Source organism: Doryrhamphus excisus, linkage group LG23 (genome assembly GCF_037039965.1).
Source record: "Doryrhamphus excisus strain RoL-2023G ecotype Guam linkage group LG23, RoL_Dexc_Guam_v1.1, whole genome shotgun sequence".
Taxonomy (NCBI): domain Eukaryota; kingdom Metazoa; phylum Chordata; class Actinopteri; order Syngnathiformes; family Syngnathidae; genus Doryrhamphus; species Doryrhamphus excisus.
Window position 1 is genome coordinate 1,511,790 of NC_136379.1, and position 19,134 is coordinate 1,530,923.

At 43.4% G+C, this 19,134-nt stretch overlaps 1 protein-coding gene across 4 annotated transcripts; it reads left to right on the forward strand.

Moving 5' to 3' along the window:
* Positions 1–399: 399 nt before the first annotated feature.
* med12 (mediator complex subunit 12) lies at positions 400–18,893 on the forward strand. Of its 4 annotated transcripts, none has more exons than XM_058074969.2 (42): positions 400–570; positions 1,080–1,184; positions 1,261–1,452; positions 1,621–1,780; positions 1,863–2,038; positions 2,416–2,526; positions 2,774–3,049; positions 3,306–3,452; positions 3,532–3,631; positions 3,722–3,858; positions 3,952–4,083; positions 4,221–4,347; positions 4,452–4,741; positions 5,058–5,231; positions 6,187–6,331; positions 6,590–6,708; positions 6,925–7,068; positions 7,241–7,404; positions 7,480–7,611; positions 7,697–7,924; positions 8,076–8,220; positions 8,296–8,416; positions 8,906–9,016; positions 9,107–9,220; positions 9,305–9,441; positions 11,610–11,789; positions 12,832–12,903; positions 12,986–13,152; positions 13,768–13,929; positions 14,014–14,215; positions 14,359–14,468; positions 14,568–14,703; positions 14,946–15,095; positions 15,174–15,536; positions 15,616–15,751; positions 15,835–16,091; positions 16,410–16,487; positions 16,560–16,789; positions 16,857–17,061; positions 17,258–17,488; positions 18,192–18,273; positions 18,357–18,893. In XM_058074969.2, the coding sequence occupies exons 1-42, from the start codon at positions 469–471 to the stop codon at positions 18,395–18,397; spliced, it is 6,591 nt and encodes a 2,196-aa protein (XP_057930952.2). In that variant the 5' UTR covers positions 400–468; the 3' UTR covers positions 18,398–18,893. The 4 variants fall into 4 exon arrangements, with proteins under 4 accessions (XP_057930952.2, XP_078644712.1, XP_057930953.2 ...); XM_078788586.1 differs by having other exon boundaries at positions 17,261–17,488; XM_058074970.2 differs by having other exon boundaries at positions 15,835–16,049; positions 18,357–18,890.
* Positions 18,894–19,134: the final 241 nt, after the last annotated feature.

The following is a 19,134-nucleotide window of genomic DNA, read 5'->3' on the forward strand; positions in this document are numbered from 1 at the left end:
AAAGAACTTTATCCGGAAGTATGTGTATCAAATATTTTTAACCCTTTAATAAATTGACTGTTTATAATTAAAACATCTAAAGTGAAGAAGCATATTTATTATTAATATATACACTATTCCCAACATTATAATGACATACACCCTGAAAAAAACTAACATTTTGCTGCATGCTTTGAATGGGAAAATTAGTGCCATCTGGTGGATGAATATAAAACAATACAAAGGAAAAGGTAATCCAAATTTTAATATAAACACATGAAGCATTTTAATGTGGGCTTTAAAGTGGAACTTTCAATCGGTTTTGTCTCAAGTGACAATTATATATAATGCCATTTATTTTGGTGGTCCTTAATAAATGTAAAGTTTTATTTTGAAACACCGGGATATTACCGGAAGTGTTTGTGGTTGTGTAGCTGTGTGGTGGGTAGACGGGCAGGAGGAGGAAAGCCCTGGCTGTGATGCCGCTGAATGATGGCTGCTTTTGGAATACTCAGCTACGAACACCGGCCACTAAAGCGACCACGGCTCGGGCCTCCGGACGTTTATCCGCAAGATCCAAAGCAGAAAGAGGTGATATTATTTTACAGTCCTCGTATAAAAAGTCAGTTTAAAGGGAATGTGCTGAGCGAAGAGGCTACTTGAAGATAGCTAGCTCGCAGCGGCTAGCCTGTTACGAGCTAGCCCCTAGCAGCAGACGACAGGGGCCTGGCAATAACAACGAACAACGCCTTTTTGGATAGTTGTCACTTTGTAATCTGGATTAATTTGTTAGACAACAGGCTCGGTTATTTTAGAAACGCATGTTAAACAGTTATTGTTTGACGAGCAAAATGCGTTCGGGGGGGATTTAATCAGCGAAACATTTAAAGCTAACTCAAGACTGGTCTTTCAGCTTGCTTTATTTTAAAACTCTTGTGTGCTGATGCTGCTGGAAACTGAATTAGATGGTAATCGCGTTGTTGCAGTGTATTTAAATATAACTTTATTGCTAAGTTAAAAGTTGCAGCGGTTTCTTTTACACAAAACTACACTATCCTGTTGCTCAGCTTTGATGTGTTTGTGTATACATACATTTCCAGGATGAGCTGACGGCGCTGAATGTCAAACAAGGATTCAACAACCAGCCAGCGGTATCTGGTGATGAACACGGCAGTGCCAAAAATGTCAACTTCAACCCATCCAAGGTAATTCGTCTCCTGTGTGCCTTAAAGTGACCCATTCTTACCCATACTTGACAGCCTGGTTATTTTTTCCCCACAGATCAGTTCCAACTTCAGCAGCATTATTGCAGAAAAGCTGCGCTACAACACCTTTCCAGACACGGGGAAGCGTAAGCCACAGGTCAACCAGAAGGATAATTTCTGGCTGGTCACGGCAAGGTCACAGAGCTCTGTCAATAACTGGTTCACAGACTTAGCAGGGACTAAACCTCTCACACAGCTGGCCAAGAAGGTAGGGAGGCCTCTGGGAATCTCATCAGCTGATTTGTTTAGCAGGCTGCACCTCTGCCGCATTATAGTTAATTCATTTGTTTTCCTCTTGCATTATGCAGATTTGGCAGGAGTATCATTCATTTCTTTGGCTGATCACGTACTGAATTTCCTCATATACTGATCACAGGTGCCAATATTCAGCAAGAAAGAGGAGGTTTTCGGATACTTGGCAAAGTACTTGGTCCCTGTCATGCGCTCAGCGTGGATGATCAAGATGACCTGTGCTTATCATGCAGCCATCACAGAAACGAAAGTCAAGAAGAGACATGTGATTGATCCCTGTATAGGTGGGGATAATGTGCTAGTTTGACCCATTGTTCATCACGATATCAGGCTTTCCTTACCATTGCAATATGTGAATGCTTGTAGAATGGACCCAGATCATAACAAAGTACCTGTGGGAGCAGCTTCAGAAGGTGGCAGAGTTCTACAGGCAGTTCCCGAGCCAGGGCTGCAGCTCGCCGCTCCCGGCCACTCCCGCCGACGTGGAAACGGCCACAAAGCAGTGGGAGTACAACGAGAAGCTGGCCATGTTTATGTTTCAGGTGAGCGCCGCACTGTTTGCTTTATCGCATATCGGTTTCCAGGCATTTGTCCTTTTGTGTGGAGAATACATGATACAATTGTAAATGCCCGCTACCTAAATGTCGGATCTCTGTGTGTAAGACGCTTCATTTCACTTTGATCAAAACACAATATACTGTACACACATACATCTGGTTGGATGTATGCATTTCAATTTTGATTCGTAGTTCATAGTTTTACTCATTTTTGATGAGTATTAAATGAGACCTGTTCAAACTTTTGAATGCTACTGCTGTATGAGCACTTCTATTTTTACAGTATCATAAACAATTATGGCTGGTTGCATACTTGCCAGCATTTATTTTGAATGATAGACATGTACTATTGTTTTATTCAGGATGGAATGCTGGACAGACATGAGTTCCTGACGTGGGTTCTAGAGTGTTTTGAGAAGGTCCGACCCGGCGAGGATGAGCTGCTGAGACTCCTCCTGCCACTTTTACTGCAGGTAAGACCTTTGTGACCCTCCACTTCTGTCCTATTTTATTGTACTCGAGTCTTGCATCATCGCTGCTGCTGCTGGACCGCAGGCACACAAATTGAGGTTGGTGGTGATGATGTGACAGGCTGTCAGGACTTTGTCACGTAACAGCTGAATGCTTTCATCCGTCTCCAAGCCTTTTGTTTTGTTGCTTTCAGTGTCATAAGTCACTGTGTGTGTGGGTAACACCGTGCATCGCTTCCCCCTCCCGCAGTACTCGGGGGAATTCGTACAGTCGGCCTACTTGTCACGCAGGCTGGCTTACTTCTGCACGCGGCGCCTCAACCTGTTGCTAAGCGACGGCAGCCTAGGCCCTGGCGCGGGTGGAGGGCACCCGGCGCATGGCATCTTGACACCGCAGGGTAACGCCCTGCCCCCGACCCCAACCTCCCAGCCAGCAGGAAGCAGCCAGCCCCAGACGCCGTTCACAGACTTCTACATCTGCCCCCAGCATCGCCCTCTGGTTTTTGGCCTCAGCTGCATGCTGCAGGTACGGTGGACATTTCAGGGCTCCTGAATGAGTTGTGGTTGAAATGCTGTGGAAGACATGCTAGCATAACTATAAATACAGATATCGTCAAGTTTGAGGTGCACAAAAAATTGTTGACTCAGCTGAAGTGAGTCTGATTTATGAGGGGCCAGGTTTAATAACAGTAACAGGAGGACAAGAGCTGCACAAATACATACAATATGTGTCGTCAAATTGTTCTGCAGCTAACTAATTTTTCTGTCATTGTCATCCTCAGAGCATAGTTTTGTGTTGCCCCAGTGCTCTGGTGTGGCACTACTCTCTAACAGACAGCAGAAACAAAACTGGTTCCCCTCTGGATCTGCTGCCCATCGCCCCCTCCAGCTTACCAATGCCCGGGGGAAACACTGCCTTCACACAGCAGGTACTTTCACACCCAGCAAGCTCCCCTTGTCAAGATGACGACATATGCCACAACAGATATATTCCACCACTCGCCACAGGTCCGTGTGAAGCTGAGAGAGATTGAGGAGCAAGTTAAGGAGCGAGGCCAGGCGGTGGAATTCCGCTGGTCATTTGACAAGTGCCAGGAGACCACAGCAGGTTGGGAATACTTCCCTTTTTGTCTAACGTGTTCACAAGTTGTGTATTCAGCCCAGTAGACCATTGTTTTATGGTTCACTCCCCGGTCAGGCTTCACCATTGGGAGGGTTTTGCACACACTGGAGGTTTTGGACAACCACAGCTTTGAGAAGTCGGACTTTAACAACTCGCTGGACTCCTTATACAACCGAATATTTGGCTCGGGCCAGAGCAAGGATGGCCATGAGGTACTGTACCTGTTGAAAAGAATGAAAATCACGGGAGGTCAACATTTAGTCACCCATCCCTTTATGATCCTCAAAAAGTGTGCTTCCATTCAGATGTCGCCCGACGATGATGCTGTGGTCACCCTGCTTTGTGAATGGGCTGTGTGCTGCAAGCGGTCAGGCCGACACAGGGCCATGGTGGTGGCTAAGCTGCTGGAGAAGCGACAGGCCGAAATTGAAGCAGAGGTATTGCTCCCATTACGGACACCATGATGCAGTGACTTTATAAATCAGAATAAATTATACTGGAATGGTAGTAGATTATCATGCAGCTGGCGCTCACAGCAATGTTGATGTATAATTTTATGTTTACGTTGTGACAGCGGTGTGGTGAGTCTGAAGTGGTGGATGAGAAGGGCTCTGTGTCATCCGGCTCCCTTTCTGCTGCCACACTTCCAGTATTTCAGGATGTTCTGCTGCAGTTCCTAGATACTCAAGCCCCCACGCTGAGTGAGTCCCCGTTCTTAATGATATATTTTTTACATATTCAACATCTTTAGATAGCGATTTGACACCGGGTGGAGAACCTTGTACTAAATTATTCATCCATTTAGCGGAGCCTGGCAATGAGAACGAGCGAGTGGAGTTCTCCAACCTGGTCCTGCTCTTCTGTGAGCTCATCCGCCATGACGTCTTCTCTCACAACATCTACATGTGCACGCTCATCTCCCGCGGCGACCTGGCTTCCGACTCCCACTTGCCACGCCCTCGCTCCCCCAGCGACGAGCCCTCAGATGAGTCAGATCGCAAGGAGCAGGACATGGGCAGCAGTGTCAAGATGGAGGACACCGGCTTGTCGGAGTCTATGGAAATTGATCACAACTCTAGTGCTAACTTTGATGAGGTACAAATCAAAATCAACATGCAGTGACTACAGTACACACCTCAACTTTCAGCAACCATTATTATGAAGTACAGAAACTCTGTTGTAGTGAGGCAGTGTATAGCTTCTACAGCTATGATTGGTGCATTTTCATTGAGCAGTAAATCTATACCGCTATATATGCTGTACACTGATTACTCTTCAGTATGTCCAAGTTTACTTTCTTTAAGATTGTTCCTTTACAGTGTATAATGTTTACTAGAAGGGCTGTCAAGAGCGTGGCTTGTCTTTGTCGATATCGCACATTTCATCATTACTGTCATGCCTTGTCCTGCAGATGTTCTCTCCTCCGATGCACTGCGAGTCCAAGGGCAGCCCCTCTCCGGAAAAGTCTGCTCCAGAGCAGGACAGCAAGAGCGCCTGCAAGGACAAGTGCATGGACCCTGCCTTCCCACAGCTGTATGAGCAGCCCCGACACATTCAATATGCCACACACTTCCCCATTCCTCAGGTAAGAAGAGGGAGTGCTCTCCTTTTTATTGCATCTCATTGCAACTGCCGGTTTATTACAAATATATTATTATATAATTATAATATTAGAAAAGCATGATTATACATGTTTTATGACTTATTTTGTAGTGTGTAATGTTATAAACGCTTGATCAAGAGAACCATAGGCAGCAACAGTAGGTATGAGAAAAACTCACCCATTTACTGTTACTGTTTACTTTGAGCTGCTCAATGAAATGTTTCAACCCGAAGTTACTCTCCATCGACAGGACTCGCTCTACTCTGTTATAGCTAATTATGTGGTAATGCTTTAATGTTATTTTAGCATCGGGTTACAATGGAATGCATCACTTAATCACTTCACAGTTCCACAGTCAAAAAGGAGTAGGAAGAAGCAAAGCTGATAAAATCCTACCTCTCCATCTGGTACTTTTACAATCTGTTACTGTTACATTTGTTCACTTCCTACCTTCCTGGTATGCTATTTTTCCATACAGAAGTATTAGGTGATGTATAGTATAGCTAATACAGTACATCAGTATATTATAGCATGACTTTTTGCTGTCCCATTGGAGATTTCCACGTGATGTACTATAACTTCATATTCGGAATAAGGTTGGTTGTATTAAACCAAGCAGTACTGTGCCACTGTGTAGTATTACACTCAGCTACAACATCGCTTTACTGCCACACAGCTCACATCATTGCTGCCCTTTCCTACTTGGTTAGCATGCTACCATGCATAGTTGTGATCACATGAGCTCTATCTGGTCACTGCTGGCTCGACGTACTTGTGGAGTCTGGAATTGTCTTCTTGTACTGATCTCATCTGTTATCAACATATGTGATATTATTTTGTTTGATTCACATGTTTTCTTGCTGACGCTCTAGTTATCTGGGCTTTCTTCCTTTCAATCATTTATTTAACTTCTGTTCCTCTCAATGCATTCCCTCAGGAGGAGAACGCCAGTCATGAGTGCAACCAGCGTCTGGTGGTGCTCTACGGCGTGGGCAAACTGAGGGATGAAGCGCGACACACCATCAAGAAGATAACCAAAGATATCTTGAAGGTGCTCAACCGCAAAAGCACTGCAGAAACAGGTGCGTATTATTTTTTGATGCATCCTTTGTTCAACTGTGAGATGCAGGACATTTTGGACCGGCTATCAATGCCTCCAGTAAACGTCACTTTTGATTACATTTGCATCACTCATAACCTTCTTTTTTTATAGCTGAGATTTTGAAGCAACCGAGCATTGTATGTGTTTTGATTACAGAAAGCAGCTTCACATGTAAGTTTTTCCTTAATTAAAATTCCAAAACAATCATGTGTCTCTTGTTTCACCCCATTTTGCACAGGAGGCGAGGAGGGACAAAAGAGAAAAAGGAGTAAGCCTGAGGCCTTCCCCACGGCAGAAGATATCTTCTCCAAATTCCAGCACCTCTCCCACTTTGACCAGCACCAGGTCACCTCCCAGGTTAGTTTGAATAACTTTGCATATTCTTATCCGTATGACATTTCAGTGTTGTAAGCCGCTTATTCATATGAAATGATCTCCTAATTTGTATGCCAATGGCGTTCTGTCTCCGTAGCTTGAATGGATAATAATCTAAAGTATTTGGCTGCATAGAGTCTTTCCTCGTGTGAGTCAACACCGACCCCACTGTATTGCTGTGATATTTTTTATGTGCAGGTGTCCCGAAATGTGCTGGAACAGATCACCAGCTTTGCCTTAGGGATGTCCTATCACTTGCCTTTAGTGCAGCACATTCAATTCATCTTTGACCTCATGGAGTACTCGCTCAACGTTAGTGGCCTCATCGACTTTGCTATTCAGGTAATGCGTGCATCAGCTTTTTCTCATTACATTACACCTTTTGTTTTCTTCGGCTTTGTTCATCTTCTTATCACTGGTCAATAAAGAAAAAGCAAAGATCTGATTCGCACTCTGGTTACACCCCGCATAACACTATGATTGACCTTTGAACCTTGCGTGTTTTTATTTGTAGCTTCTGAACGAACTCAGCCTGGTGGAAGCCGAGCTGTTGCTCAAGTCGTCCAGCCTGGTGGGCAGCTACACCACGGGCCTTTGTTTGTGCATCGTGGCCGTGCTGAGGAGGTACCACTCCTGCCTCATTCTCAATCCCGAGCAGACAGCGCAAGTTTTCGATGGGTAGGTGACTCATATGCCTGTTCAAATGCCCTCTTAAATGTACATTGTGTTGTGACGTGTGCCATCCTCTCCCAGGCTGCGTATCGTGGTCAAGTCAGGTGTGAACCCTGCAGACTGCTCCTCTGCTGAACGCTGCATCTTAGCCTACCTGTACGACCTCTACACCTCCTGCAGTCACCTCAAGAACAAATTTGGCGAGATCTTTAGGTACGAGATGCGTTTTCCATTCATGAAAAATTAGCACCCAGTCACGTTACATGCTAGCTTCACGACTATTGTTTTTGTTGGTCAGCGAGTTCTGCTCCAAAGTGAAAAACTCCATCTACTGCAACATCGACCCCTCCGACTCCAACATGCTCTGGGACCCCGAGTTCATGACGGAGGCCATCGCTAACCCCTCAGCACACAACTTTAACCACTCCATGGTGGGGAAAATCCTCAACGACAGCCCTGCCAACCGCTACAGCTTTGTGTGTAACGTGCTCATGGACGTGTGTGTGGACCACAGAGACCCTGAGAGGTACATTATCAATCAGGAATAATGATAACAATACCACCTGAACCTTTGGCATTTTAAGTGAATCCAAAAGAAATATAGAAGCTATTGAGAGGCTACACAAAAGGGAACTTGTATCAGCGTAATTAAGATAACATTGCTCTTTCTCTCTCAGGGTGAACGATATCGGGATCCTGTGTGCCGAGCTGACCGCCTATTGTCGCTCCCTAAGTGCAGAATGGCTCGGCATCCTCAAGGCGCTCTGCTGCTCCTCCAATAATGGCAACTGCGGCTTCAACGACTTGCTGTGTAACGTCGATGTGCGTTTTATTAACCTGTGCTTTGGTGACCCTCAACAGCTTTGACTTTTAAAGTTTTGACCTTATGTCCTTCAGGTTAGCGACCTGTCCTTCCATGATTCCCTGGCAACATTTGTAGCCATTCTCATAGCACGACAGTGTCTTCTCCTCGAGGACCTGGTCCGCTGCGTGGCCATTCCATCCCTTCTCAATGCAGGTAAGAATATGAATGTATAGGATGTACTGTAATACCAATCGGTACACAGATCCCTTTGTGCTTGTGCGATACGGCTTTGTTTATGTCCTACATAAACTGATTCCGCTGTATAAGCTTTTATTCTCAGCATTCAGGTGTTTTTTTTAAAGGCAGGAGGTGTAGAGTGCGTCCCGGTGGGAAGTAACATCAAACTCTTGAGTCACTAGTCATATTAAACATGAGAGCAAAGCCTGTTTATTTGATCTGTGGCCATGAAACCTCAGTGGGCTTTGTGCTATTGCCAGCGTCCCGCCCCCCACCTCCCACCCCCCACGAGACAAAGGTGCATTCAGCCATGCTGTCTGTTGGCTCCACTACACATGCTTGCCGTTTGTTCTCACATCCCTTATTCCACAATGAAAAATTCATCTATCTAGGACATGGGTTTAAATTTAGATGGATGGACTTGATCATGTCCCTTTTGAAAACCGTTTCTGAACTCTTCTTTAGCCTGCAGCGAGCAAGACTCCGAGCCTGGAGCGAGACTCACCTGCAGGATTTTGTTGCACCTTTTCAAAACACCCCAGCGCAACCCTGTCCCTCAAGACGGCATGAAGTCAGGTAGGACAAAATAGTTACATTAATAGTTTAGGAGGGATGATCACAAAAGCCTCGCTTTTTGCCGAGCGTCACCACTGGTGTGTATTGCAGACAAATCCTCGGTTGGTATCCGATCATCGTGTGACCGCCATCTCCTGGCAGCGTCTCAGAACAGCATAGTCGTGGGAGCCGTTTTCGCTGTCCTCAAAGCTGTCTTCATGTTGGGTAAGAAGTGTTTGCTTGTACTCTACTTGGGGAATTTTGTTAAGGTGCTCTGGAACAAACCGACTGGTCTCAATGGTGTTGTAGGTGATGCTGAGCTGAGGGGCTCAGGGCTGTCCCACCCCGCTGGCCTCGACGACATATCCGAGGGGCGCAATGTCTCCATAGAAACAGCCAGCTTGGATGTGTATGCAAAGTATGTCCTGAAGACCATCTGCCAACAGGTAAACATCCCTAAAGTGTTGTTAAAGCTGCCATATGCTATTTTTCAACAGCTTTAAATATAGTGAAGACGGAAAGTATTCACAGCATGTCACCTTTTTCCATGTTCACTAAAAATATTTGTCAGAATATGACAAATATTTTTCAGAATTCCTAAACTCAAAGTTCTACACACAATACTCCATAGTGAAAACATGTCAAAATATTATTGAAATGTTAACATATGTATTAAAAATGAAAATCACACATCCATTTCATATGTACCGTGGTGTAAAAGTGTTTTCCCACTTCCTGATTTCTCTTTTTTTTTTGCATGTTTTTCACACTTAAATGTTTCAATCGTCAAACACATTAACTATTAGTCAATGACAACACAACTAAACACAAAATAATTTGTTATAATTAACTCAATAAATCCCCCCATTTTTCAAAAGACATCCTCTCCACTACCGACCATTTTACAGGAGAAAGAAAAATTTGTTTCTCGTCTTTCATCAGAAGAAAATAGTTTGCTTTACCCTTTTCTTTAGTAATCAGAAGTAGTACACAGGTAAGTTTCAGCAAAATGTCAGTTTTCACTCAAAAAAGGGCTTTTTGTGAAAAAAATACATTTCAAGCATAACTTTTACTTAAGTTTAGCTGTATGTATTTAGCCATAATAACAACTATTCTAAAACATACACAGCACAACATAGTTGTTTTACATCCAAATAATAATTTGCAATACCTTGAACATGAATTTACAATTTCTAAATGTTCACATTTGGAACCTAACTGTGCACGTGTGTGTTAAAATTTCCCTTCAATGTGTTACCTCCATGCTACAGTCCTCCAATGCTTTCTCCACTTGCTGCTTCCTGTGGAACGCTTTAAAGCATGGGAAATGCACTTCTGCCACCTTGTGGCCTTTTTTAGGGCTTAAAGGGGACCCATTATGTTTTTTTCCACTTTTCTGACCTATAAATGTAGTTAGAAAGCTATAAACCGGAAGTCTTTTTATGCACTCGTGAGTATGACCAACCACAGTGGAGTGGCCGTGCCTGAAGGCCGGCCGTGGGTGGAATACATTAAAACATATACATACATTAAACCGTTTTCATGGGAAGCACAAAATCCAAAGAAATACAGCTTAATAGGTGCAGATTCTGGAAGAACTACAAAGCTTTCTGTGCTGGTGATCGTGTGTGGCTGCTGTGTAGGAGTCCACAACTCATAACTGCAAAACTGCACAAAACTCGTATATTGTGCACTTGCTTTACCTCTTTTTGCCTATCGTGCAAAAAAACAAACAAAACACAAAAGACATATAAGTACATCTTTGGGAGTCCACAGTACAAAGCACCATTAATAATAATAATAATAACAATAATAGTAAGTCCCCTTTTAAATTTGTTTGATGATCTGAAACATTTAAGTGTAACAAATATACAAAAACACCCCCAAAGAATTCAGGAAAAGGGCAAACACTTTTTCACGCTATATGCTTGGTTTGCCGACTGAAAAAAAACAAAATGATCAAACTTGATTTCTCCCACATCTCTAGCTGACTGATGAATAGTTGGCAGAGCTGCAGGCGTTATTTTAAGATGCGGAGCGAAGCTTGCCTTTTTCTTGTGTGTGTGCGTGTGTTGTTTTTATAACAAAGTTGTCCTCCTTGAAGTGGTGTGTACATACAGTCCTGACCTTGTTTCTTCACTTTATTTCTTCACTTTAATGCCTGATACAGACAAAGGTATATTTGTTTGGACAGATATGACTTAAATCATTTATCAGACTTTAATTTTAGTGATGATATCTGGCAACTTTCATGGTTTTCTTAATGTTTCCAAAATCACTTATATTCTTACATGAATAACTATAACATTGTACCTTATTGTTATATTTGTCCAAACAACTGTACCTTTAGTTGAACCAGGCATTCAAATAAACAAGAAATTGAAGAATAATATTTTTAATGACTGTACATGGGGCGAGGTCATCTACCTAGGGTTGGATCATGTCCTCATGAGGAAGAACGTGTTTTCTTCATGACATGAAAACCCCCCAAAGTGGAACAAACCAGTGTTTGATGATCAGAAATAGACTTTAGGGACACACATTAGCGTTAGAACATCATTAAAAAGTGGCTTTGCATAAGGGACTTACTGTTATCATATCTTCCTCTCTGTAGGAGTGGGTGGGAGAGCGCTGCCTCAAGTCTCTGTCCGAGGACAGCAGTGCCCTTCAGGACCCGGTGTTGGTAAACATTCAGGCCCAGAGGCTCCTACAGCTCATTTGCTACCCTCACCGCCAGCTGGACAGCGATGACGGAGACAACCCTCAGAGGCAGCGCATCAAACGCATCCTACAGGTTCTCCGCCGCCTCCCTTTCTCTCTCTCTCTCTCTCTCTCTGTGCCAAAAGAGAACATATTTTGAAGTAAAATATGTTTGAAATTGCACATCAGGGTGTAATCTTTGAAAATAAATAAATTAATTGAAAATAAATAAATTATCACAATTAACTCATTCAATCCTAGCCATTTTTCTAAAGATAAATAAAGATGTTGCCATTTTAGACCTTTTGACATCTTTTACCGCCCACAGAATATTGTTTTATGGCTGTATGAACATCATCTCCTCCCTCCCTCTCATTTTGCCATGTTTGTCCTTCCCCATTCAGTTTGAAGCACTTTCTGAAGTTTAGAATAAGTAAGCTCTTTGTGGGGAATTTGTAATATGAACTCTTTTTCTCATGCTAGAATGTACAGACAAGGGAAACAAATATGTGTTAATGTTTCACATAAGGATTGTGAATGGTGGGCAAAATTCCCCAAAAAGTACAGTTCCCCTTTAACTAGTTAGCTTGCTATATGGAATGACAGAAATGTAAAGGTGACTGACTGTCTATGGGGTTGAAATAATGTTACACATATTTAGCGAGCCATTAACAGCTGTAACTATGAACATATTCTATTTATTAATATTGAATCCTATGTTGTGGAAATTCACTCATCATAGTTGGGTCTGGAAGCAAGTAACATTAATGTCATGTCGGACTCTTCATCCATGGCTGACTTAATTCAGGTCATGTCTCATCAATGTAACTGACACCTTGTTAGTGACTAAAATATTACATATGACTTTTCTTTCAATGTTTTCTGAATAATAATAGGCCACAGTCACGCATGAAATTATTATTAATAGTTATTTAAAAAAACAATAGAGCGAGGGGGCGATGTTCAAACCACATTGTAACGAGGGCCGACTATAGCAGTATTTAATTAAAAGAGGAGCCGTATAAGAGTGCAGTTTTACTGCCCTCCTCTGGCAGTGAAAGGTCCCTCTCTCAATAACACTAACTATTCTGACTAAAAATTAAATGCCATCATCATAAACTCTGTCCTTGTTGTAGAATATGGACCAGTGGACGATGAGGCAGTCATCTCTGGAGCTGCAGCTGATGATCAAACAAAGCACAAACAATGCAAGTTGACCTCAGTGGGAATTGGATCAATAAAACATTTATTAGCAGCCTTGAACACATTGTTTTGTCTCCCTTTTTATAGGAGCTCTATTCTCTCTTGGAGAACATAGCCAAGGCCACGATCGAAGTGTTTCAAAAATCAGCTGAGATGAACTCCAGTAACCCCTCCTCCGGGAATGGAGCAGCCCTCCAAGGAGGCTCTGCATCCAACAGCAGCAGTGCCACAAGCAAGATGAAACCTATTTTAAGGTGAGTGCATTTGTGTTCTCCCCAGAATTACAAAAAGTCAATCTCTAACCAAATAAATAGTGATCATCATGAACCCTTCATTTATGATCGTGAAACCTAAGCTCTTTGGTCTCTGAGGTCATTTGTAGTGTTTTTAGTTGTTTACTTTATTTCTCACTTTAAAAACTGTTGGTCGTACTTCAGTTAATTTTATTTATTTTTTTTACACCTATTTCACACCAGGGTTTGGTAGACATCTGTAACTTCAATCTGAGAAACATTTGTGAGCTTGTTTCTATGCAAAGTTTGAGAGTTTAATGAGTTTATTATTATTTATTTATTATTATGTATTATTTTAATGAATGCATGGTCGTTTGTCTATATGTGCCCTGGGATTGGCTGCTTGTACAGTGACAAAAAGCTTGGTCTCAGCTACAACTCGTGGCTCCTCAAACACACCAAAAACATTCAAGACTCTCCAAGTGCGAAACATAAGACTCTTGTGAAGTAGCCGTGTATGAGTCCTGATTTCAATCCAGTTTAAAAAAATAATAACTTTGTGTGTATACACTTGATTTTGGTGTTTGCATTCAGTTTTGTGGTTGTGTTGACGTTGCTTCCGCCTCATACTTTTAGTTCATCTGAGCGGTCGGGCGTATGGTTGGTGGCGCCTTTGATAGCTAAGCTGCCCACCTCGGTTCAGGGCCACGTCCTGAAGGCAGCCGGAGAGGAGCTGGAGAAGGGACAGCACCTAGGCTCGTCCTCACGCAAGGAGAGGGATCGGCAGAAGCAGAAAAGGTAAGAGAGGAATATTGTTTTTTTTTCATTATTTGACGATGTAAGTGTCATTAAGTTAACTTTTATTATTTCCTACATTTTCAGCATGTCTTTGTTGAGCCAGCAGCCGTTCCTGTCTCTAGTGCTGACCTGTCTGAAGGGGCAGGACGAGCAGCGGGAGGGTCTTCTCACGTCCCTGTATAGCCAAGTTCAGCAGATTGTCACCAACTGGAGAGAGGACCAGTACCAGGATGACTGCAAGGCAAAGCAGATGATGCACGAGGCTCTGAAACTGCGACTGAATCTTGTACGTACGCTCACCCAAACCAAATGGTGCACATTCAAAGATACCCGCCTCCAATTTTTACTTAATGCAGTGACCTACTAAACAAGCTGCGGTGAAAACATAACCTCTAGCATCAATTATGTGTGTTTTCCCACACAAACAAGGTGGGCGGCATGTTCGACACAGTGCAGCGTAGCACCCAGCAGACCACCGAGTGGGCTGTCCTCCTCCTTGACATTATCAGCAGTGGGACAGTGGACATGCAATCCAATAAGTGAGTGAATCTCTCACTCTCTTGTTCCAATAATGTCATTATGTCTCCAATCGACGGCAGTCGTCACTCTCCTGACATCCCTTTCCTCTCTACCAACAGCGAGCTCTTCACGACCGTGTTGGACATGCTGAGCGTACTGATTAACGGCACGTTGGCTGCCGACATGTCGAGCATCTCTCAGGGCAGCATGGAGGAGAATAAAAGGGCTTACATGAATCTGGTCAAGAAGCTCAGGGTAAGGACAGCACCACTTCCATGCCCATGAGAACATTGTTGCATCACAATGGTTTAAAATCTACTTAACTTAAATTACAAATAAAACTACTATTTAACATTTTTAATGGCTGCCATGTTTTCCTATGCAGTTTGTTGAATTTCAGAGGTCACTTTGCATTCATTTTAACATTAAAGGTGAAAGATTTATTACCACTAACACGGTCCCCTGCATGTAGTTAATATTTGTTTTTATTTCCACAGAAAGAGCTCGGGGATCGGCAGTCGGAAAGCTTGGAGAAGGTTCGCCAGCTGCTTCCGCTGCCCAAGCAGACCCGTGACGTTATCACGTGCGAACCTCAGGGCTCCCTGATCGACACCAAGGGCAACAAGATTGCCGGTTTTGAGAAGGAGGTAAGCCAAATTAGTGTGATGACTCCATACATCTGAAGGGCTGTTTACATAGCCATAATGTACTTTATATTATATCAGGGGCTTCAAGTGTCCACCAAGCAGAAGATCTCTCCATGGGACGTCTTCGAGGGTCTCAAACACTCAGCTCCTCTCTCCTGGGGCTGGTTCGGCACGGTGCGCATGGACCGCAAGGTGACCAAGTTTGAGGAGCAGCAGCGCTTCCTCCTCTACCACACGCACCTGAAGCCCAAGCCACGCAGCTACTACCTGGAGCCCCTCCCCCTGCCGCCTGAGGAGGAGGAGCCTCTGACGCCCATCTCCCAAGAGCCAGAGAAGAAGATGGAGACGGTAAAGCCAGAGAAGAACATGTCAGCTGTGCCGTCGGATTCCAACAAGAAGAAGCCTAGCAAGAAGAAGAAGGCGCCATCAGCCAAGACGGAGGTGACTTATTTGGAAAGCTCTTCATTTGGATGAAATTGTTGCTTTGAAAATAACGGAATGGTCTCTCCCCTTTCTAAAGGACTATGTGAACCGCACGCCAGGTGTGGGCTACGGGACAAACATGCCGCCTGAGCTGATGCAGAACCCGTACGGGAGGCTGCCTTACAGCCAGCAGAACATGGGCATGTACACACAGAATCAGCCTCTACCTCCAGGTCAGCACTCAAAATATCAGCGTCATTTACCTTGTTTCAACATCCTGGATCGCACTCTAAAGGCGGTTCCCTCCCCGCAACAGGGGGGCCTGGTTTAGATCCTCCCTACAGGCCTGCCCGCAACCCCCAATTGAACAAGATGGTGTCCACGAGGCCCAGTTACCCAGGAATGATGCCCGGGATGCAGGCCAACATGCCCGGCATGATGGGGATGGACAAACAGTACCAAATGGTCTACAAGCCTCAGCCTAACTTGCAGCAGAACCAGATGCTGCGCCAGCAGCTGCAGGTCAGACTGGTGAGTCAGTCTCCACTGACAGGTCAAACTGCTCCTCACCAGGTAGAGTTCATTCACAGCTCAAGTTAGTTAGATGAAGTAGAAGTAGAAAAGGCTGAATAATTAGTGTCTGTCATGGCCTTGCAGTGTTATGTCCTTAAAAGCGTTTATTAAAATGGACATTGAGGATCGCCTCAGAAAACATCAAGCATCCTACTGCTGGAGTGTGCCTGCTCGAGTGCAGAAATTAGCCAAACACAAACTCTTTTACTGGGAAACCCATATGTTTTTAGCATTTTGCTGTTAGCACCCAAGTGTTTAAAGACCTTACAATCACCCGTTTATTGCCTATACACTGAAGCTTTATTTCTTACTTTTCAGAACCACAGCAGCATAATAGGGCAGCAGATCAGACAAATGACACCCAACCAACCATATACTTCAATGCAGCAGTCTCAAGTAAGTTTGATTTGTACTTTTGTCACATGCAGTATACGTATTCTTATTACAGCAACGACTATCTTTGTCCAGAACTTATCTCAGGGCTACACGTCATACGGCTCGCACATGGGCATGCAGCCGCATCCGTCCCAAGGGGGCAGTATAGTTCAGTCCTCTTATAGCAACCAGAACTTCCAGGGCGCCCACCCAGGAACCAACCCCGCCGTGGTGGATCCTCTGAGGCAAATGCAGCAGAGGCCCAGTGGTTACGTTCACCAGCAGGCTCCAGGCTACGCACACAACATGCAGAACGCACAGAGGTCAGTTGTTGTTGCTGTTTTGAGTGCCTTACTGAATGCGTCCATGTTAACGGCCTCTTCCGGTCAGGTTTGCCCACCAGCCCATCCAGCAAAATCCCATTATGCACGGTCTTGCTCACATGGGAGGCCAGGGTGGTCATCCAGGCTTGAGGCCCAACCAGATGCTGGCGGAACAGCAGCAGCAACAACAACAGCAGCAGCAACAACAACAACAACAGCAACAAGCAGCACAACAGCAGCAGCAGCAGTACCTCAGACAGCAAGCACTCAGAGTATGTGGCTTCGTTTATTTTGGATAAGTCTTTTTCTCTGGAAAGCCTCTCAAGCCCAGGCTTTAAGAAGTCAACAGTTTTTGTTCTTTCCTTACTGAAGTTAATGTAGTGACAGATTTAAAATGGATGTCAAAGATGTGAGATCCTGGATCCTTCACAGAGGTAATGAAAGCATATGCAATGTGTCTCCACACAGCAGCAGGCTCAACAAGCCCAGCAGCAGCAGCAACAACAACAGCAACAAGTCCAGCAGCAGGTCCCTCCTCAACAGCAGGTTGCTCAGCAACAGCAGCAGCAGCAGCAACAACAACAGCAGCAACAGCAACAACAACAACAGCAACAGCAGCAGGTGTCTGGTGTACCTCCACCAGGGCAACAACAGAACCAGGGCCTGGGCATGCAGCCTCTGCCGCCCCAGCAACCCATGGTAATCCTACAGCACTGCACTCTTTTCATGTCATATGGATTGTTTCTTTGGATTGGCTGCATTTTTCTGATTAAGAAAAAGAAATGTAGAGGTGCAGATTTAATTTGATGAATAGCCTAAATCGTCACTTTTTTTGTGTGTGTGTGTGATAAAAACCTGATCTGATCACAGGGTTTTCAAAATATTTTGAAAAGAGAAAGTATGTCCACCACCCCACCCCAGATTTTTGTCTTTATTTTTCTTTACCTATTTACTTACTTCTTTATTTATTTATTAATAAATAAATAAGTAAAGTATATAAATTATAAGTAAAGAAGAAGTATGTCCACCACTCCTTTTATTTTTTTCCTTTATTTATTTATTTATTGGGACAATTCAAAATGTTATGTTTTAATCCAATGAACAACATTTTATTTTTACATAAAGACAATTTGTGGGGGTGGAAATCTGATATTTGCTTCCAATTGGAAAAACGCGTATACCCATATTTTGTTCTTAGATTTTTGTGAATATTGAAATGAAAGCGGAGCTACTCTACATGCTTTTCATTGGACAGTTAATAGTTACTAGTTATGCCTTTGGTCATTTCGATGTCCTCTTTTATAAGGTGAAAAAAATAGTAGTTGGCGTTTACATGTTATGAATGTTAACCTGTACCTGATGCTTATTACTGACAATATTGTGTCATGTGTGCACCCATCAGTTCCCACGTCAGGGCATGCAGCAAACACAGCAGCAGCAACAGACGGCTGCTCTGGTCAGACAACTGCAACAACAACTCTCAAGTGAGTCTAGCCCTTATTTTATTGTCTCATCTGCCCCCCCCCCTTCCTGTTTGTAACCAACCTCAATCCTTTCCTTGTTTCAGATACACAACCAGGACAGGGCACCAATTCATACTACATGTGACCGTTGGCGTGCACAGTTGAGAGCGCGTGTGAAGAGGCTGTTGACCATGCAGCCGTGATGGAGATGGCCGAGGCATCAAGGAAGTATCTTCACTTTGAGTTTGTTCTTGTTGGAATATGGAGGCCTCATGTAGACAAGATAACAGATAATAATGGAAAAAGTCTATGTAAAAAAAGTACCATAAAGGATAACAATAATGCATCCTTTTTTGTATTTTATTTCAATTTGTACAATTATTTTCAGTTTTGTGTATTTTTCATTAAATCATGTCAGTTTTTATGTCTTGTTAATGTCTTGTGTTGGCTTGGCTGTACTGTATTTAATTTGGAAAAAAATGTCAATGAAAAGTTTGATGATAAACCTGGAAAAGATGTCTTGTCTCGGGTGGCACAACTGTCTTTGCCAAGAATGAAAGTGTTTTTGTTTGGTCACTTTCAGCCTCTCAATGGACATTCATGTTTCATATGGTGGTTGTGATCGCGGGTTATTTACTGATCGTCCACTAGGGGAGCTGTTACTCCAATAAAAAAATCCTCAAGAAAACACAGGCCGAGAACAAAAAAACCTGAATAGGTCAAATACGATAAATTCAGTATATTTCAGGTTTAAACGAATCAATGAACATTTTAATTTGTCGGTTTGTAGCTCAATTTTTTCAACATTTATGTTATGTTAAAATTGTAGCTTTTTGTCACCGAATATTATACAAGATTTGTTTCAAACTACACTTGATAGAG